Source organism: Ctenopharyngodon idella, chromosome 12, assembly GCF_019924925.1.
Source record: "Ctenopharyngodon idella isolate HZGC_01 chromosome 12, HZGC01, whole genome shotgun sequence".
In the NCBI taxonomy this organism is placed as follows: Eukaryota; Metazoa; Chordata; class Actinopteri; order Cypriniformes; family Xenocyprididae; genus Ctenopharyngodon; species Ctenopharyngodon idella.
Genome location: NC_067231.1, coordinates 22014972 through 22036661, shown reverse-complemented (window position 1 = coordinate 22036661; position 21690 = coordinate 22014972). Strand labels below are relative to the sequence as shown.

The 21690-nt window shown below is 37.1% G+C and overlaps 3 protein-coding genes across 3 annotated transcripts in view; 1 reads left to right on the top strand and 2 right to left on the bottom strand.

The window, feature by feature from the left end:
- Positions 1–203: 203 nt before the first annotated feature.
- On the bottom strand, positions 204–11049 carry narf (nuclear prelamin A recognition factor). Its single transcript, XM_051913963.1, has 12 exons — positions 10751–11049; positions 10182–10280; positions 9994–10059; positions 9691–9828; positions 9474–9606; positions 8822–8956; positions 5164–5282; positions 4647–4776; positions 4186–4258; positions 3404–3541; positions 3102–3259; positions 204–955 (listed from the first exon to the last, which is right to left on the bottom strand). The coding sequence occupies exons 2-12, from the start codon at positions 10269–10271 to the stop codon at positions 705–707; spliced, it is 1431 nt and encodes a 476-aa protein (XP_051769923.1). The 5' UTR covers positions 10272–10280; positions 10751–11049; the 3' UTR covers positions 204–704.
- Positions 11050–11788: 739 nt separating this feature from the next.
- Positions 11789–14288, top strand: LOC127523358 (cytochrome b-245 chaperone 1 homolog). The gene is made up of 7 exons (XM_051913966.1): positions 11789–12030; positions 12383–12470; positions 12567–12608; positions 12715–12788; positions 12878–12974; positions 13062–13206; positions 13884–14288. Exons 2-7 carry the CDS (start codon positions 12383–12385, stop codon positions 14035–14037), a joined length of 600 nt encoding a protein of 199 aa, XP_051769926.1. The 5' UTR covers positions 11789–12030; the 3' UTR covers positions 14038–14288.
- Positions 14289–14755: 467 nt separating this feature from the next.
- fasn (fatty acid synthase) overlaps positions 14756–21690 on the bottom strand; it is a 26332-nt gene continuing 19397 nt past the window's right edge. The window contains exons 36-42 of the mRNA XM_051913957.1: positions 21222–21619; positions 20943–21131; positions 20476–20703; positions 19669–19880; positions 19481–19579; positions 19062–19313; positions 14756–16399 (exon numbers count right to left, since the gene is read on the bottom strand). Coding sequence (XP_051769917.1) covers positions 16262–16399; positions 19062–19313; positions 19481–19579; positions 19669–19880; positions 20476–20703; positions 20943–21131; positions 21222–21619 — 1516 coding nt within the window. The 3' untranslated portion in view covers positions 14756–16261. The remainder of the gene's footprint in view (positions 16400–19061; positions 19314–19480; positions 19580–19668; positions 19881–20475; positions 20704–20942; positions 21132–21221; positions 21620–21690) is intronic.

Genomic DNA, 21690 nt, shown 5'->3' with positions numbered 1-21690 from the left:
ATGAACAAATAAGCAAGGATCACAGGACATGTAGGACTTTGTGAATTGTGGACGTCTCGATTTTGCTGAAATCTGCAGGTGTGGATTATGTGTGCGACTGGTTCTAAGAATTAATTTCTTAAGGCATCTGAGCAAAATAACAATCACTGACAGGTTCGTTAAAATTAGTCCATGTGTTTTTATAGCAATCAAAGTAATGACGCTTTAATTGATTGTTGTTGTTTTTTTAATTCATTCATAGCACCAATATGCATTAGTCTGCACTTTCTACAGCTGGATCGGAGCGATAGCCATACACAAACCACCTTTAACCTTATCTTCAGTGCATATGAACAGGGTCCAGTAATCTGTTTTGATAATAGTCAGTTTTTTTTTGTCTTGTGTTATTGCTATTGTCCTTTTAATAACACTTTTACTCATCTATAACAGCTGGTTGCTTAACCATGCATGACATCATTTAGGTGCAATGTGAGTAAATGTTCCAGAAAACTAGTAAACAAATGCAAATCTTCTCATTAGTAAAGCAGCGTCCGACTCACTGCATAGAACAAGAAGCCTGTTTGGTCCTCTGTTCAACTTTTCTTTTACTGCAGAAACAGTGCAGTTTGTGTGAGCCCAAGATAGCATCAAGCAGTCAGTCTTGATTGGTGCTTTTAAAGCCGAGCTTGGTTCCAAGTATGTGGGAAAGCAATGATGATTTCCAATCACCATTGAATGTCAGGATTTACTATCTGAGAGGGCGGCTGCGTGTGGTTCTTGTACTGAGTGTGGAGGCATTGCTGCGCACGTGGGGAGTCGTGGCCATCCAGCCAGTCCTGGTAGAGGCGCTGGACCTCTGGGTTGGTTTCAGGCAGTTGGACAGGTAAGCTGCTGTAATGTTCTTCCATTTGCTGCACCAAAGGTCGGTCAGGTCGACCTCCCTCTCCCTCAGCTTGTCCTCGCCCGCTTAAACAGCCTGAAAAGTCAAAGAGAAGGAGAGATAAAGGAAAGAAACAGTACTTTTAAGTTTAGAGATGAAACATTTATCAATGTACAAATAATGAATAATACTAATATGTTTTAATATTTTATTATGAACTATTATTGTTGTTATAAATATAATATAAATTTTTATATTTAATATCACAAATGTATTTAATAATATATCTGATATTTCATGATGGCTTGTGAGCAATTTGTCACTCACAGAAAGTAATATAAAGCCACTAAAAATAGTACAAAACAAGAGGAAAAAAAAAAAATTCCAGGTTTTTTATGACCATGCAAGCCCTGTGATAGTTAGGGATGTGCGAGACTAGTCAACTAAATGGTATTGCTGCTTCTAGTCAGCATTGGAAATACTAGTCGTTTTTAAAATCTTTTTTTTTTTTTTTGTACAATTATATTTTGCTTTATATTTTTACAAAGACTATGTTAAAATTACTGTCAACTTATTGGTGCATTAAAAAAAAAAAAAATCCACATTTCATTTTACTTCAGACCTTGCATGTGTTAATTTTCCCTGTCACTCGGAAAAATGTCCACTCGGAAGATAAGCATGGTGAGCGAGTATTTGACTTACACAAAACTTATGTTTTCTACTATGTCAAACATATAACAATTAGGCTTGCTTTTCTACCAGTTATGAGAGACAATGGTGATTTAAAGAAGAAAAATTTTGAATGAAACTTACTCAACGACAACAGATCCTATATCAATATTCTAACAAATAGAATACCCTCAAATAAAGAATAGTTGCCGGTACACATCAAGCTTTTCTTCCGATTTTGCAGATTCTTTGTAGAGCTAACCTAGTGAAAAATAAATATACTAAAATGTATTTGAAATACATTTATTTCATGCTAAGTATACTACAAATACATTTACATATTTATGTACTTAAAGGGGCAGTAAGTGGTATTTGAACTACGCTGTTGGACATTGTTGATATTTGAAATCAACCCAAACAAACACACCCCTCTCTTCATTGCTCCGCCTCCAAAACTCATACTCCAATCCTAATCACCCTGCTCTGAATCGGTCTCGAACCGCTGCCCGAACGCTGCTGGCATGCGAGGCGAATGCACTACCAATGATGCTAAGCACCTCATTCTCTAGCAGCCGTCAGTGCGCAGTCATTTAACTGCAGAACTCTCACTATCTGGCTGCTGTTACACACACAATGCGAGAGTGGATGTCTGTTTATCACAGCTGACGTGCAACAAAATGCTTCATGAAATATAAAGCGCAGTTGATGAACGAACGACAAGGAAGCACAAAAATGTACATACAGTACATACGAGTAAATACAAAGTGTTCGTTGGGAGTCGTAAACAGCACAGCAGCTCCAGACAATCAAAACCCAGTGTTACTTACATGAGAAGGAATCAAAGCAGTTTTCAGGCATTCCCTCTTAGCTCTCTCCAGCGCTGAAAAGCTTTTCTAACATAACCGGGTCCTAAAGCGCTTGCCCAGTCATAAACCTTCCTTCCAGTGATATTCTTTTGAGCTGTTTTGTATTGTGTCCCATTTCTCGTTCTGCAGTTTTTTTTCTTCTTATTTTCAAATCTCCCTCTTGCTCGTTCTCTCTCCTCGACCGTCATATGCCCCGATGCTGATTGGTTAGACGTTTGTTGTTGGACTCGGCTAACTTCCAAACAGTGGATTTGAAATATCACTGAGTCCCCCTTTAATATAAATACCCTGCAATTGTACTTTTAGTATACTAAATTGGTATATTTAAAATCTGCTAAAATAGAACAACTAATTTTGTACTTAAAGCACTTTAGTTATCTGGAAATAATGCTAAAGTCCAACTAAAGTGTATTATACTTAAGTATATTTGATTGTACTACAGTGGAACTATTGCCAGTATACTTTAAGTACACTTTAAATATCTGGCATTTAAAGAATGATATTATACAGAGATCATACTATCCTTACTAATAGCGATATTAAAACGCATTTTAGGCTTAAATTTAAGAAATGTGGATTGTGCATTAAAGTACTCCAAATAAAGTTTAATTATATATCAGTAAGTTTCAAGCAATATGTCAGTAAAGATGTTAATGGATTTGTAGTATACATGTAGTAACATGTTTGTTTTTATAAATATTTCATACCTCCAGGGCAGGAAAGCACCTCTACTAGCTGGTAGGGCACTTTGCCTTTCCGCATTCTGTGCACTAAAGTCTGAATGTTCCGGAAGCCATAGACTGCAGCAAACTGCAGGAGAGTCTCTCCATCCCGCTCTAGCACCACCTCCTGAAAGTCTCGATTCCTAACAGGAATAAGACCGGTGTTTACACAGAAGGCAATGTAAGGATTATCAGTTAGCTGTGCTTACTTATTCATAACTTATAAATAGTTATAAAATACAGATTATCCATGACAGCCATCAAAAAGAGACTGGTCTATCTCTCACCTGAGTGTCTTGTACACAATCTCTTGGACGTCTAGGCCAAACAGCTCTTTGGCTGCATGTTTGAAAATGTGCTCCAGGAAGCCTTCAGATCCACGACCTTCATGCCTGGTCACACCTGGATCACTGGTCTCACCAAATCTAAAACAAAACACACACACACACACACACACACACACACATTACGATTATTATCTAATATTATTTTCAGCAGTTCACCTAGGGCCTCATTTATAAAATGTTGCACAGAAACCGTCCTAAATTTGATCTTACGATCATTTCTCAGATGTGCGTACGTGTGATTCATAGAATGAACGTACACACACACAGAAAACGAGCGGACGCCTCTCTTTCAGATGTGAAATCAATAAATCGCAAATGATCTTGAACGCAGCTGAATGGTTTCAATTCTCCACGTTGTAAACAACACCTAATTAATGTCATTTACATATAAAAGATCACCAGTCATCATCCAAATCCTTTAATTTAGCATGGTGATCTGCAAGAATAGCCTAGATTTCCAAAAACCTGCAGTAATCTGACAAGGAATAGTGCGTACATCTGCTCAGACCCTGACGTAGCACTAAGCACTTTGTTTTCCACCGTCAAATATCGTTTTTTTATAAATATGAGCGTTGCCGTACGCACACTCTAAGATCAAATCTGTGCGTACGTACGCTTTATAAATGAGGCCCCTGGACTGTGATTGCCTTTGCTTTAATAGGATAAATGTGAAGACTTATATGACTGTTTCTTCAAACCCCAATTTAATGCTGGTAACTTACACATGATCCAAAGGAGCAGAGTCCACTTCCTCTGCAGTAACTTTGCTTTGTTCCATCAAGTGAAGAATCTCTCCTAAACCAAAATAGTAATTTAGTGTCATTGCATGAGTACAAAGATCACAAAAACAGCCTCCACTGAAATGTGCACAATCTGTTTCTATACAATAACATGCGTTAGGCATTTCTGATCATTTACAAGAAGGAAAGATGCACCAGGGAATTTTATACATACACTACACTCAAAGGTTTGGGGTCAGTACGATTTTTTTTAAATACTTTTATTCAGCAAGGACACATTAAATTAAATCAAATATAATAGTAAAGACTTTCACATTATTGCAGCTTATACATATTAAAAAAAAAAGATATTAAAAGAAATAAATTTGAATTATTTGGTCTAAACCTGTTGCCTGGTTAAAAATTAATCTGAAAAGGTAACAGGAGAATAAGCTCAGTCGTACCTGACGTAAGCACACAGTCTACGTCTCTGGTCTCTAGGATGCTGTTGTAGAATTCTTCTCTCACAGCTTCAAGCTTCTTATCAAAGCAGGGAGCCACCACCACATGGAAAACCTGATCCGGGGTCAGTTTCTATAAAGACATAACACAAAACAGATACATGCCTCATTCAGTCACTACTAATATGAAATGGACCACTTTTACATGATTGTGGTACAGTAAGCACAGAAGTCCACAGAGAGTGTGTCCATGTTTTTGACCAGTAAATTTCCATGACTTTTCCATGACCTTTCCAGAGTTCCAAATAATGCTTCTTAAAAATAATAATCACTTCATAGAGAATCCTGTAGTACTCTTTGTACAAATAAAACATTTTTCATCAGATCAAATCATTATAAACTTCTATTTTACCATTATTTCATTTCCATGACTTCTCTAGGCCTGACAATTATCAATCTGAAAATTCCCTGATATTACCAGGTTTTCCAGGGAGCCCTGGACAAGTGCCCAACTTCTTACCTGTTGTCTGGCAAAAAAGTCTTTGACCAATAAGCCCATGATCTGTTGAGGTGATCTGGCATTGCAGATGTGTGGTGTGACCAGACTACCAAGAACACGCTCTGCATAGCGAATCCATCCTGAGCACAAACAAACAAAATCACAAATTTAGTCTTCATATATTTACTACACATAGCAACTAGTGACAATGTAGCAGTAGTAGGACTACTAGCTCTAAAGAGTGCGGGGTATCAATATATGAGAATAAAATGAGGTATAATATATGAGATTGGTCAATTGCACACTCTGAAGATGAAAGGAAAACAAATTGAGTAAAGTTTTTCAATAACTATGCACTAAAGAATCACAAAATTATTGTATCTTGAACCCATATACATTACCGTTCCAAAGATGTTTTTAAAATAACCAAGGCTGCATTTATTTGATCAAAAATCAGTAATATTGTAAATTATGACAATTTAAAATAACTTTTCTGTTTTAATATATTTAAAAATGTAATTCTTTCCTATGATGGCAAAGCTAATCATTAGTCCAGTCTTCAGTGTCACATGATACTTCAGAAATCATTCTAATATGCTGATTTGGTGCTAATGAAACATTTCTTATTCAGTGTCGAAAACTGATTCATATTTTTGTGAATTTTTTTTTTTTTTTTTTCATGAATAGAAAATTCAGCATTTATTTCAAACAAGAATTATAAATGTCTTTGTAAAAAATCTTATGGACCCCAAGATTTTGAATCATCAACAAAATATTGCATCACCAGCTCTCTGCTGATTCCCACCTCTATTAGTTCGACCAAGACACGTAACCCTGGGTTGCTCCAGAGGAACGGTCATTGAACTAAATGTACTGGAAGTCACGTTGGTTAAACACAATCAGCTTAGTGAGTTAATAATCCTCCATGATTATTAAATAATGGCCACTCTGAGAGTGAAGAGGAAAGTTGTGAAAAGTGCAAGGAAGGGTGTGTGAGGTGGCTTGCACTCATCTATCTCACAGCTCCAGAATGCTATGGCTATCTAACAGTCCCACCCAATCACACACAGCCCACATTTACACACCATTGCACCACATTTGGCTCTTATCTACATTAAGAGACAAAATGTTTGAGAAACACATAAAGGCTTGAGCTTCTGACAAAGAGAAGGGAAGCAGAAAACTTGATCTTCTTCTTGAAAGCTCTGGCTAGAGGTGCTTATTTTTGTTGCAGTATGGATGTCAGTTGGCAACAACTTCTCCTATAATTGCACAACAATCCACAACCTTTTTCAAGAGTTGATTTAAAAAAAAAAAAAAATTAAACGCAGACCCAGGTGGACTTTTCTTGCAATGGAAGCTGACAGCATAATCAAATACAGATTAATATAGATATCATAAATGAACATGCAATGCGGTGAAAACCTGCAGAGATTCTGTGTGGACCTACATGACCATTACCATTTTGATAGGTGCTTTCTGGTGGAATAGGACCTTACGATGCATTTTAAGAGATGTAAATGAGCTTAAAGGCACAATATGTAAGATATTTGCATTAAAATATCCAAAAGCCACTAGCACATTGTTATATATTTTGTTCACTTTGTGTACTTGCACTATTCCAAATGTTTCCAACAATGTTTAAATCCAGAGAAATTCACAAATGTAACCAGTGTAACGTCCCTCCTAACTGCGTCGCCTGTCAAAGGCACCATGTCTGCGTTATCCACAATTTCCGTAGAAACCATGGCAACACGGTGAGTCTCATGAAAAAGTTGTAGCACCTAGCACGACACTGTTGTTGTTTTGTTGTCATGGACCACAATTATTCTTTATCATTTCCAGCAGGTTCTGACGCCAAAGATAACTCCAAGAAACGTACAAACCCGATTCCAAAAAAGTTGGGACACTGTACAAATTGTGAATAAAAGAGGAATGCAATGATGAAGAATTTTTAAATTTCAATATTTTATTCAGAATACAACATAGATGACATATCAAATGTTTAAACTGAGAAAATGTATCATTTTAAGGGAAAAATAAGTTGATTTTAAATTTCATGACATTAACACATCTCAAAAAAGTTGGGACAAGGCCATGTTTACCACTGTGTGGCATCCCCTCTTCTTTTTATAACAGTCTGCAAACGTCTGGGGACTGAGGAGACAAGTTGCTCAAGTTTAGGAATAGGAATGTTGTCCCATTATTGTCTAATACAGGCTTCTAGTTGCTCAACTGTCTTAGGTCTTCTTTGTCGCATCTTCCTCTTTATGATGCGGCAAATATTTTCTATGGGTGAAAGATCTGGACTGCAGGCTGGCCATTTCAGTACCCGGATCCTTCTTCTACGCAGCCATGATGTTGTAATTGATGCAGTATGTGGTCTGGCATTGTCATGTTGGAAAATGCAAGGTCTTCCCTGAAAGAGACAACGTCTGGATGGGAGCATATGTTGTTCTAGAACTTGGATATACCTTTCAGCATTGATAGTGCCTTTCCAGATGTGTAAGCTGCCCATGCCACACGCACTCATGCAACCCCATACCATCAGAGATGCAGGCTTCTGAACTGAGCGCTGATAACAACTTGGGTTGTCCTTGTCCTCTTTAGTCTGGATGACAAGGCGTCCCAGTTTTCCAAAAAGAACTTCAAATTTTGATTCGTCTGACCACAGAACAGTTTTCCACTTTGCCACAGTCCTGCGCTTCTGGATCATGTTTAGATATGGCTTCTTTTTTGACCTATAGAGTTTTAGCCAGCAACGGCGAATGGCACGGTGGATTGTGTTCACCGACAATGTTTTCTGGAAGTATTCCTGAGCCCATGTTGTGATTTCCATTACAGTAGCATTCCTGTATGTGATGCAGTGCCGTCTAAGGGCCCGAAGATCACGGGCATCCTGTATGGTTTTCCGGCCTTGACCCTTACGCACAGAGATTGTTCCAGATTCTCTGAATCTTTGGATGATATTATGCACTGTAGATGATGATAACTTCAAACTCTTTGCAATTTTTCTCTGAGAAACTCCTTTCTGATATTGCTCCAATATTTTTCGCCGCAGCATTGGGGGAACTGGTGATCCTCTGCCCATCTTGACTTCTGAGAGACACTGCCACTCTGAGAGGCTCTTTATATACCCAATCATGTTGCCAATTGACCTAATAAGTTGCAAATTGGTCCTCTAGCTGTTCCTTATATGTACATTTAACTTTTCCAGCCTCTTATTGCTACCTGTCCCAACTTTTTTGGAATGTGTAGCTCTCATGAAATCCAAAATGAGCCAATATTTGGCATGACATTTCAAAATGTCTCACTTTCAACATTTGATATGTTATCTATATATTATTGTGAATAAAATATAAGTTTATGAGATTTGTAAATTATCGCATTCCTTTTTTATTCACAATTTGTACAGTGTCCCAACTTTTTTGGAATCGGGTTTGTAAACGTACAGGTGAATCAAATGAGAGTTTTGGACAAGAGGAGAAATAAAACGTGGATCAATATCAGTGTGGCATTTTCTAAAACTGTAAGTCTATGGCAGTGTAAGTGTAGTATGATCATTCCACGCTCATTTACAGCATCATCAAGCTACGCCTTTGTTATTGTTTTGAATATGCAACCTCTAGCGACGAAAATTACATACTGTGCCTTTAAGTGGATATCAGGATGGTCTTACCTGGGCATGAGGAAGTGAACATCGGCATGGCATTAGCATCATGATGTTTACGGCGGTAACGCTGAACAAATTCTCTCTGGCTTTCCAAAATGCTAAAACTTGCAGCTACTGTAGTTTCAAAGACATAATGAACCCCTGAGGAGACAGATGAAAGAGGCCTTTAAAACAGTATGAAATAACTCATGCCATGCGTAACAGGGTTATTATTGTTCGCTAAAACTACTAAAAACAATTTTGTTAATTAAAATAAAGCTGAAATATAAATATTGAAAATTTAAACTAAACGAAAATTAGAAATGTTGCCATGGCACTAAAATTAGTAACTGGGAAGAAATAAATAACTAAAACTGAACTAAATGTAAAACTCAAATAAAAATAAATAATAATATTTAAAAAAAAAAAAAAAAAAAACTAAAATGAAAACTGAAAATGCTAAAATAAAAGCTAATTCAAAAGATTAATAAAAACTATAGTAATATATAAATAATACTAAAATAACTCTGATGTTACACTGATACAAATGTTTAGGATGGTTTTTAACTCAGATTTCATGTGGCAAATATTTGCTATGTGAACATCTTGATTCAATGAAAAGCAGAAAAACAAGAGGCAGGCAAAGTGACTTCAAGGCAAATGTGGCGTCCAGACGTACCCACACTCTTTAGGAATCCACAGAGTTTCTGTGCAGCTGCTGGAACGTCCAATTGAAATTTAACAGCAAAAAATGGCAGCGACTGGGGACACACGGACACCACGAGAATTTTATGCTTCGAAGTGTCACATTTCTGCCAAAAACACAAAAATAACAATGTGAGACACATACACACAGATCATCTTTCCAAAGTCTGAATTTGTCAGGCTTAAAGTACCTTATTAAGAGCAAGCACATGGTTGATATCATCCAGATTCTGCTGAGAGATTCTCTGGCCTTCGTCTTCCGATACACAGCCGTCGCAGGACAGACACGCACTCAGCAACACCTGCTGAACTGAGGTAGTCTCTTTCACCTGAGGAAAACCATGTATCAGATTATCCACATCCACAGATCCAATACAAATGAGTGTTTGTTTATTCATCCTCCCCCAAACAAAACAACAGTTGAAAACCACAGTTTATCAGATTACAACTCAGTCAGTGTGTCTGACACATATAAAAAGAACAATGAGAAATACCTCTCCACTGGCAACACCTATCTCTTGCAGCGAGTTTATACTTTCATCACTCTGTTTCTTGTTGCACTAAAAGGTGGAATAGAGAGAAAATAAACACTAATGAGTTCCTAAGCAATGCATGGGTGACTTAAAATAAAGCATGAGAACAGACTCTGACAATATACGTCAGTATTAAATCAATATATTACCTGTTTTGTGCAATTCTCACACTTTTCTTTTTTCCGTCCAATTTTGACTTCAGACATTGTATAAGGAGCCTCTGAAATGTTCAGTGCCATAAATAATTCCTGTAAAATGGAAGATTGAAAATGAAAGCTTTCTGTATTTATAGCACATTCTGGGTGTTATGACACCAAAAACACATATTTAACATAAAGAAGGGGTTAGAAATAAAATACAGTCACAATAAAGCCAGTCATTAACCTCAAACATTCATATAACCACCAATTTAAGGGAAATGTGATAATTTCAGGTTCCCATAATGTGCTCTATTCAGTTTCACCTGATTACTGTTTTGAGGATCTTTCATGCTTTTGTACATAATAACTGGTTAAGCAGTTGGATCACATTCATTTTCTCAGCATATAATAGAGTAATAAGTAAATGACAGAGGACAAAATCTCTGAGGACTTCGCTTTCCTTAGATAACCCGTGACATTTATTCAACAACCTGCCCCCATTACCTAACGTTGCCGAATGTCTGAGTACTAAAAAAATCATAAACTAAAACAAAACACAAAAAGGCCAAACGACTCACATAAAACCACAATGAAGTCCTTATTGTCCAGGGGGAAACCCAGGAGACGCAGCAGTGGAACTACAGCGGGAACTTCTCCTAATGACACTTGAAAGCGCGAGCTGATCATCAGAAAACCGCGCACTGCGGTCATACAACACTGATGTTTATCCAGTTATCCGTTCCACAACCCTGACTAATCCGAATGGGACACATTCGCTGTAGAAGGATCTCGGCTCGTCTTGGCTTCGGCGTATCCGACTCCATTGTCCTTTAGTAGTGTCCGATTCGTGAATGAATCGTGCTTTTGAATCGGATCATTTCAATGAATTAGTTGAACCGTTGAGCCGTTCTCGAGACACCAACTCACTGAACCAAGAATCTTCTTCTCTTTTGATTCTTTCGGGCATGTCTGTCGGATATTATCGACTCGCGGTTAACAAACTCACACAGAACCATGTCTGATTCGGAATTATTCACATTATAGTGTTGTTTATGTAAATGCAAATTATATGTATGTTCTTAATGACTTTTTTTATGAGCCGAATCATGGCTGCAACATATACATAAGAAAGCATCCTTCCCACCACAAATTAATAGAAAAACATGCCCACATGTGGTTTTATTACAGCGTTTTTAGAATATGTAATGACACGACGGATGTCAGGGACTACGTGATGGCGTGTTACATAATTACGTAAAATAACCTCTGAATTGTTTTTTTGAACCGGTTCATGGAACCGAACTGTTTAAACGAGCCGATTCGCGAGAATGACTCCTTGCGTGGATCGAAACGCATGCGTGATTCAGCAACACTGGTGTCAACTTCCCCTGGACCGATTAAACGATTACAATGCTCGCCTTACTGAAAAGAATCAGTTTAATTGTATATAAGAGAATTATGGGATAGTTATGCTAAAACGGTTTAGATATTTAGCCATTTTCGATCATGAGTTAACTGTTAGTACAGTATTCAAGTAATCACGAACTTATTCTTTCATGCATAAAATGTTTCAGATTATTAAACGAGCCACGACTCAAGCTCTCTTTGATTCTTAGAATTATACAGGAAGGAGGCGTCATAATGTCGAGGGCGGGTCCCTTCAAAAGTTTTATCCAATCAGAATGCAGTCTGCTTAGCGGAAATCAATGTCATCCGAAGGCGGGTTTATGTGTATGGCATGAGCTACACATTTTATTTCCTTGATTTGTTTTCTTACAGTTTCCTATTGCAAATGTCCAACATTTAAATTTGATATATTTAGATTTATTTGTCTGCAAGAGGAAAGCGACTTATAAAGGTAAGATGGCAGATTCTTTCATATGCTATATGGCAGTTAATGGCAGAATCTGTGATCACATTAATGAGGGTGTTGTCCCTGTGCTATTTCACAAATATACGAAACTGATCAGGTTTATTATTCTTATATTTAATATACTGTTCATAAAAACAACTTTGTGCAGTATTAAGACTTAAAAGTGTGCTTTCCTTTCTACAAAGCTGCTATATTCTGGCATGTTATGATTATAGTGATGATACACACATAACTGGAAATCTCCAAAAAGACCTTTTAGATGGACTAAACTAGACATTATTGTGTTCACAAAACATTTAAAATTTATAGTTTGTGTGTTTTTTTTTTTTCCTAACAGATGGGGTATATGGCTGTGGAAAAACATACATCTGATCTTCTACATTTGAAGAGGTCTCCTGGGATTAGATCATGGTCCCTCCTTGTTGGTATGAGATCAGGGGAACTTGGCATCTAGACGTGTGTAGTCTAACATGCGTAACACACAATATCTTTAAATGTCTTCCTCCTTCCTCTTTTTACAGGAATTGCTTCAGTTGGAGTAGCAGCAGCCTATTACAGCTCTGGTGAGATGGTTCCTAAATGTGTAATAACCCTGGAAGTGAATAAAACAATACAAAGAAGACTTTTTGTGATCAGTGTTCCTCATTTTGCTCTCTCCCTTTGTTGTAGACAGCATATTATGGAAGATGTTCTATGTGACCGGTTGTTTTTTTGTAGCCCTGCAGAATATGGAGGAATGGGAGGTGGGGAGATGTTTTACACACATTACATCCATCTTTTAGTCAATGTATTCAGCTGTCCTGACTAACAACCTGTTTTGCTTTGTCTTTAGGAGGCAGTGTTTGATAAATCTAAGAGTGAGATAGAACTAAAGACGTTTAGTCTCTACACCATGATACTGACTCTGTGGAGAAGAGGGCATGAGAGAGGTGAGCTTTGTGTTATCTGTCATTATTTGTTTTGCACTAAATGGCTGGTCAAATAACCAGAAGAAAATGCTCTTTTGTCCAACTCAGTGGTGTTAGACCTGCGGCACCTGCGAGACGTGAGTGTTCAGGAGGAGAGAGTGAGGTATCTTGGGAAGGGTTACCTGTTGGTGCTGCGTCTAGCGACAGGCTTCTCTCACCCGCTTACACAGAGTGCCACGCTGGGGTCACGCAGGTACTTAAAAGATGTCCTTTTAGAGTCCTATGGTTATGTTAAACAAAAAGTACATCAGTATATTCATTAATAATAAAATACATATATTTTACATTATATATATATATATATATATATATATATATATATATATATATATATATATATATGTGCAGTACCGGTCAAAGGTTTGGACACATTACTATTTTTTTATGTTTTTGTTGTTATTTGATCAAAAATACAGAAAAAAACCAGTAATATTGTGAAATATTATTACAATTTAAAATAATGTTTTTTGATTTTGATATACTTTAAAATATAAATTATTTCTGTGACGCAAAGCTGAATTTTCATCAGCCATTACTGCAGTCTTCAGTGTCACATGATCCTTCAGAAATCATTCTAATATGGATCATGTGACACTGAAGACTGGAGTAATGATGCTGAAAATTCAGATTTGCATCACAGAAATAAATTATATTTTAAAGTATATTAAAAAAAAAAAAAAACATTATTTAAATAAATGCAGGCTTGATGAGCATAAGAGACTTCTTTCAAAAACATTAAAAACAGTAATGTGTCCAAACTTTTGACTGGTACTGTATATAACGTTTGCGTGTGTGGAGATATAATATAATATGACATTGCCTTACAATTAAGCTCATTTAAGTTTTTTTTGTTTTTTTGCTTTTGTTCAGTGACGTGGAGGCACTTGCTGCACTTCTGAAGCGCTTTTTGGGTCTTGAGGAGTTACAGCAGCGTTTGGCAGAAGACGATTTTCCTGATGATGATGACAATGAAGATTTGGGATTGGGCGATAGCAGTGATTCAAAAGAGGAAGATGAACTTTAAAAACCTCGGGGAGAGTTAGAAAACGGTGGAAAACACTGTATCAAGCCTTAAATGAAACAACCAAACATTCCAATCTTATAAATATCCTGATGACCATCTCAAAGCATTATCTGTTATGGTTATATTGCATTTTTACTTGCATCTTTAAAGAGGCATTACCAGGTGATATTCAGTGCTTTTGCAAAATGTCTCTGTATACTTTGCTACATGCATAAATAATTTGTCAGTTTGTGAAATAACTGCATGAAGAATTCCCTTCCATTGGTCATGATTTCAAATATTTTATGCATGCACATTCAGATCACACTGTGAGTGTAGAACTGTAATGGATTTAACACTGCTTATATATTAAACTCTTAGTGGTTTCTTTTTGTAAATAGGTTATTATATTTTTTTATTCTAAATCCTGAAAAAGAATGTAAAATACTTTGCAGCTGCTGAGAAGTCAATTGTCTTCCAAGGGGATGCTTTTTTTATTTTTTTTTATTGGGTTAACATGAATATACTTTGTTACACATTTCGCTTTTTTTTTTTTTTTTTTTTTTTTAAATAAAATTTTTTGATAACATTGGTTCAAATTGGATTATTATACTTTTTTATCTTAGCTTAGTTGCATAATCAAATCTCCAGGACCAAATATCCATAGCCTTAAATGAACAACACAGCTTCAGAATATCAAATACAGTCGATGGAAAAACAAACCAGTACACTCTGGATGTGTATGTTAGTAATAGCTTTTTATTTCGACTAGTACAATAAATACTGGAAAAATTACACCAAAGGAAAAAAATATTTCAATAATAGAAAAATGGAACGCTCTAGCTCTTTCAGCTTTGCTCTTAACATTGAAAGAAATCACAGTTCGTCACTGACTTGAACAATTAGTCTCAGAAATGTGATTTGCTTTCTAAAAGAAGACTTTCCTCTGCCGTGACAGAAAGAGAAAATCAGTAAACATGTCACTGCCAAGAAAATACTCATACATCCCAAAATTCACTCCTACACCAAACAACGCTTCATTCTGACAAGATTTAGGATAAATTTTGTGATTTGCGCTATGAACTGAACTTGTGTTTAATGTGGACCTGGCCACGAGAATTTGCTACAACTAACATCTGAAGTACCTAAGCAGTCAATTAATTACAGAGCATTTTGGGAGAACGGACACCAGACACCTGGAATAAGGAATGTTGGTAATATCCTCAAAAAGAGGATTAGAAACGTCAATACAAGATTAATACTCCAGTTACAGGTCTACAGTTAAGCAGCGAAGCAACTTTTAAGTACAAGCCAAGATGATTCCCTCTGGATTGCCAAGAATTTCACATCAGTGTCATAAATGCATTTTGCTTTTCGCTAGTGCAATAGTGAGACAAATGTTTTAATTAAAGTAACAAATGTTCAATAATTAACCCCTAACTTCAACGTAAACATAACCAGAAATCAATTAACCAGCTCTCTTGATTGTTACTTTCATCCAGGAATGTTCTTTTCATACATATTTTCCCTTTTAAATACACATCAATTATACAATTATTGCAGCATACTTTTAGAAGTTTAGCAACAACAAGAGAACCAGCAAATCTTATTCAGAAAAGAAAAACACTACTACAGTAAACATAAGCGAAACAGGTGAGCTATCAACTATTACTGCTGAAGCATCAGTAGCCACTCAAAATTGGTAAACCGCAATCTCAGCTATGTGCGTAACTAAATTCCTAACGGCTAATATGTGGATTTGAATACAGCCTTGACTTGCAGTCTGCATCATTAGGTTGGATATGAAAAGATGTATGAACATGAATACGCAGGTTTGACAGAACCTTTAGCAGACTTATATAGGTTAGACAGTGTCAGTGATGGCACTTAACTAGACTCACATGCTAGAAATTAGTGACATTTTATATTTCACAGTAACGTATAATGATTTAAAGACGATGAACAGGCAGCTGATTGATTCTTAACCGATAAAGCAAGCAAACAACGTGTGTGTTTTTGTTCCCAGAGTGGAATATAAACTTTTAGTGAGAAGTAAGTAGTGATATGCAACTAAGATATCAAGAGAATGAGAAAGATGAGAAGGAAAAGGTTGCTGTGTGGCTGAGAGGTACGAAGATATCACAGACATGCATGCTTTAATATGCCGAGACAGTGTTTTGGTTTGTCAGGTGAAAGTAACAGAGTAAGGGTGGAAAAAAGAAGTAAAAGACGTTTGCCGGAAGGTTCAGCCCTCTCTAGTGCTGACTCTGGGCTCAGCCAGTGAGCTGTGGATGATGCCTGAGATGGACTCAACACCTTCTCCCTCCAGGAAGGACCGGTGGTCTCCCTCGATCACATGAACGGACAACTTCCCGTCACACACCTGCAGACGTAACACAATCTAATTGTTAACACTGTAGGGATGCACAACATTGAACTTAAAGTCTTCCATTCAGCATGATCTCTTTCCCAGACTTAGAAGTACTTCCTGTGCAATTAACTTAACAGCATTCCATAGCAAAGACCAGCAAAAACTTGTTTGTGAAAAACACTGTTGCTGGTAGCTAATATACTTTTATCACAGTTATATTAATGATTTTATTATGGTTGTGAGTTTTCAAAATAAAAATTGTCTTTTTAACATATAAAATATATATATAAAATATATATATATATATATATACACACACACACACAGGTGCTGGTCATATAATTAGAATATCATCAAAAAGTTCATTTTTTTATTATAAATTATTTTTAAAAATGAAACTTTCATATATTCTAGATTCCCTACATGTAAAGTAAAACATTTCAAAAGTTTTTTTTTTTAATTTTGATGATTAGAGCGTACAGCTCATGAAAGTCCAAAATCCAGTATTTCAAAATATTAGAATATTTCCTAAGATCAATCAAAAAAATGGATTTGCAAAACAGAAAAGTTCAAGTTCTTTAAAGTATGTTCTTTTGTGCACTCAATACTTGATCGGCAGGACATATTACAGCAAATGACTTGCTCCTAGCACAAATTACAGCATCAGTGAAGTGTGGCATGGAAGTGATCAGCCTGTGGCACTGCTGAGGCACTATTGAGCCTTCAGATCATCTGTATATTGTTGGATCGACTGTTTCTCATCTTTCTCTTGAAAATATCCCATAGATTCAGGTCAGGCATATTGGCTGGCCAATAAAGCACAGTAATATCATGCTCAGCAAACCACTTGGAAGTGGTTTTTGCACTGTGGGCAGGTGCTAAAGTCCTGCTGGAAAAGGAAATCAGCATCTCCATAAAGCTTGTCAGCAGATGGAAGCATAAAGTGCTCCAAAATCTCCTGGAAGATGGCTGCATTGACTTTGCACTTGATAAAACACAATGGACCAACACCAGCAGACGTCACGCCCCCCCAAATCATTATTGACTTCAGAAACTTCACACTAGGCTTCAAGCAGCTTGGATTCTGTGCCTCTCCAGTCTTCCTTCATACTCTGGGACCATGATTTCAACATGAAATGCAAAATTTACTTTTATCTGAAAAGAGGACTTTCGACCACTGTTCACTGTCCAGTTCTTTTTCTCCTTAGCCCAGGTAAGATGCTTCTGAGTGTGGTGACTCTTGATGCGCTGACTCCGGCTTCATTCTACTCATTGTGAAGCTCTCCCAAGTGTTTGAATTGGCTTTACTTGACAGTATTCTCAAGCTTGCGGTCATCCCTGTTGCTTGTGCACCTTTGCCTACCCAATTTCTTCCTTCCAGTCAACTTTGCATTTAATATGCTTTGATATACACTCTGTAAACAGCCACCCCATTCAGTAATGACCTTCTGTGACTTACTCTCTTTGTGGAGGGTGTCAATGATTGTCTCCTGGACCATTGCCAAGTCAGCAGTCTTCCCCATTAGTGTGGTTTCAAAGAACAAAAGATACCCGGAATTTATACTGTAGGGATGGTCATTTAATGAAACTCAAATGTAAATATTCTAATATTTTGAGATACTGGATTTTGGACTTTCATGAGCTGTACGCTCTAATCAACAAATTAAAAAAAAAAAAACTTTTGAAATGTTTTACTTTACATGTAGGGAATCTAGAATATATGAAAGTTTAATTTTTTAAAATAATTTACAATAAAAAAATGAACTTTTTCACGATATTCTAATTATATGACCAGCACCTGTATATATATATATATTAAAAAAAAAAAAAAATCATGAAATATATCTAATTGATTCTTGAGCTACCAAAAAAAAAAAATAATAATAATTAAAAAAATAGGTTAACTTAAGATGTTTCCCTCAAGCAAACATTCCTGAGGCTTAAAGAATTTGAACCATATAAAAAGGCAAAAAATATTCTGTAATATTACTAAAAGTAATATTTTTAAAATAAAATAAATTGTTACTTTACGATGTGTTCTTATTTGAAAAATATGTTATCAGTAAACACTACAATTAAAAAAGTTTGGGTCAGTCATTTTTTTTTTCAACACTTATTCAGCAAGTGCATATTAAATTGATCAAAAGACATAAAATATAAAATGCTGTTCTTTTGAACTTTCTATTCATCCAAGAATCCTGAAAAAAGTATCACTGTTTCCAGAATATTAGAATGATTTCTGAAGGATCATGTGACTGAAGATTTGGGTAATGATGCTTAACAATTCAGCTTTGCCATCACAGGAATCAATTACATTTTTAAATATATCAAAATAGAAAAGAGTTATTTAAATTCATATTATACTGTTTTTACTGTATTTTTGAGCAAATAAATGCAGCCTTGGTGAGAATTCTTTCAAAAACATTAAAAACCTTACAGATTCCAAACTTGAATACTGAAGGGTAGTGTATATATTGAAGTGTTTAAATTTTCCCACCCTGACATATTAAATTCAATATTAAAATCAATTTTTTCCTCAATGTAAATATTTTATTAAGTAATATTATTGTTCTTCACTAATGTTTTATACCAAAAGATAGCAGGCTGATTTGTTGTAATCTGCAATATTACAAATGCTTTCAGTCTCCCCTAAATGTGCAGTTCATATATTTACCTCATGCAGCTTGTAGTCAGATCCTAAACCATCACCGTACTCGCTGCTGGCCTTGGCTCTCAGCAGGGTGACATTGCCATGATACTTAGAAGTTGGAACGTAGCGGTCGGCAGCCTTCAGTTTGTGGTAAAAAGTAGAAGCAGCAAAATGGAGCATATCTCGGCTGACATTCTTATGGCTGGATGTGATGAGATCCACAGCCTTGTTCACACGAGCCTCCAGGTCAGACAGAGGTAACAATGTCTCCAACAGCTGTGTGAAGAAGCATTGAATTTAGCATTGAACTAATGCGACTGAACTGTGATGAGGCAAGTGTCTGATTTGTCAGATTAGAAAGGACCATTTTAAATAAATTAGCAGATTAAAGGAATCAAAAATCTTTTGAAGAATAAGCCACAAAGTAACAGTTGTTCATGTACCTTGTTATACTCAATGCCAGTGAACTGTTGGATAAAAGCACATAGAGCTTCAGTCTCTGCCTCAGACTCTTTGCCAGGGGTCAGTTTGGCTCTGTAACTCTGTTAGAGAAAAAAACAAAAATAATGACCATGTGACCTGGCACACCATATTTTTCCGTTTTTGTGTTTTCGGAGCTCTTTAATTTCACCTGTGTATAAGCTGCCACGTAAGAGTGCGAGCCATCAAACAGGAAGAGGTATTCCACAGGGCATTTGGCTGCCTGCAGCTGTGAGCACATCTCAAAAGCCACACATGCACCGAACGAGTAGCCAGCGATGCGATACGGCCCCTCTGGCTGAACCTGCCTCAAGCACTCCACGTAGTAAGCAGCAAGACTCTGGATACTGTCTAGAGGTGCGGCTACAAATAGACAAAATACATGTAACAGAAAAAAATATTACAGGACTTAAAGTGTTTTGATTTTACTTAACCACTCTGACTTAATAAATTCAATATTAAGATCTAGTTTCTCAATATTAATATTTTATGTAATATTATTGATCTAGTTTTATCTTTTATACCAAAAGATGGCAGGTAGATTTGGTGTAGTCTGCAATTTTACAATTGCTTTCTGCCTCCCCAAAATGTGGAGTCCATATATTTACTATCAAGCATAAAGCAAAAGCAAAAAACAAAACAAAACCCAAGACAAAAAAAACAAAAAAAAACAACAACAAGCAAACAAACACAGCAAAACACAGCAAAACAAAAACCAAAGCAAACAAACAAACACAAACCAAAACACAGCAAACAAACCAAAGCAAAGCAAAAACAGCAAAGCAAAAATAAAATAAAATAGAATAAATAAAATAAAATAAAATAAAATAAAATAATAAACTTCAGCATTAGTTCGGGCATTTGATAAATGTCATGTTAAGCGAGTAAACTGCCTTTCACCTGTGTAACAGAGAAAAATGATTACTGTGATCACAGATCACTGAGCTTGTGTTTGTACCTTTGGTGCACTGCAGGCCATAGCATGGCACGCTAAGCTTTCCGGTGAGAGTGCGGAAGGCGGCAATGGATCCCTCAATGGGGTGGATGAGGAACAAAGGCCTCTCGGCACTCTGAACCTCGTTCAGCGGGGCCACTGTAGGGCCATCAGGGTTCACTAGCATCCGGCTGAGATCTGACTCCAGCAGAGCTTGAGCACCAGAGCGCTTTGCAGGAGTAGCTCGGGATTCTGGGAGAAAAGGAATGAGGAAAAGTTATTATATTGATCCATTTTGTTTCTCCAAGTAATGCAACATTTCTTCCAAAACATGAAATTACATCTCTAAGTTATTTTCAATCTTTTAAAAAACTTCCTGACTGCTTATTTAAGATACTGTGGATAACAAAACATGTTATTCAGAAATGTAAGGGTGTCAATATTAGCAGTGGCTGTACTTCACTTTTCAAGAACACAAATCACATGCTCACCCTCTTTCCCGCCTGATTGGCTGGAAAGCTCCCGCAGCTTGTTAATGGTTAGCTGTCGGATTTCCCTCATTGCCATGACGATGTCGTAGTCCCTCTCTAGTGTCTGCCTAACCTCAACACCCATCAGCGAATCGAGACCCAGATCAGCCAATGAGGCGTCAGCATTCAAACTGTTCACGTCGCGCACGCCTGAGGAGAAGAGGTTACACTGTTACTTTGAAAGCATGAGGAAAAAGTGCAACTTATCAGGCTTTGAACATTTCAGGTCTGTGCTTTTACCCAGAATATGAGCCACAGCCTCCACCAGGTCCCGCTTTCCGCTTCCTTCTCCTTTAGCGACCACCACTTTCTCTGCCAACACAAAGCTGGACATTACAGGCTTCTGCTGGCACAGAAACCTATCCAGCACCTCCAAACAGGAAGACATGCGCTGGGGCAACGTGCCACCAACCACTACATCATTGCCGCCCATAGTCTCCAAGACGACACCCACATCTCCAATGGCGCCCCACTGTATGGCCAGGCCGGGCAGGTTGTCGTGGTGGCGCTGCTCGCACACTCGCTCCATGGTGGAGTTGGCGAACCCGTAGTTGCTCTGGCCAGCGTTTCCACGGCCGCAACTGACCGAGGAGAAGACCACAAACTGCTGAAGCTGTGGGCACTTCTGCCTAGTCACGCTGTGGAAAAAGGAGTCATTTATTTAAATTCATCAAGGCCACTAGTAAAGGATGGAAGAAGATATTCAGTC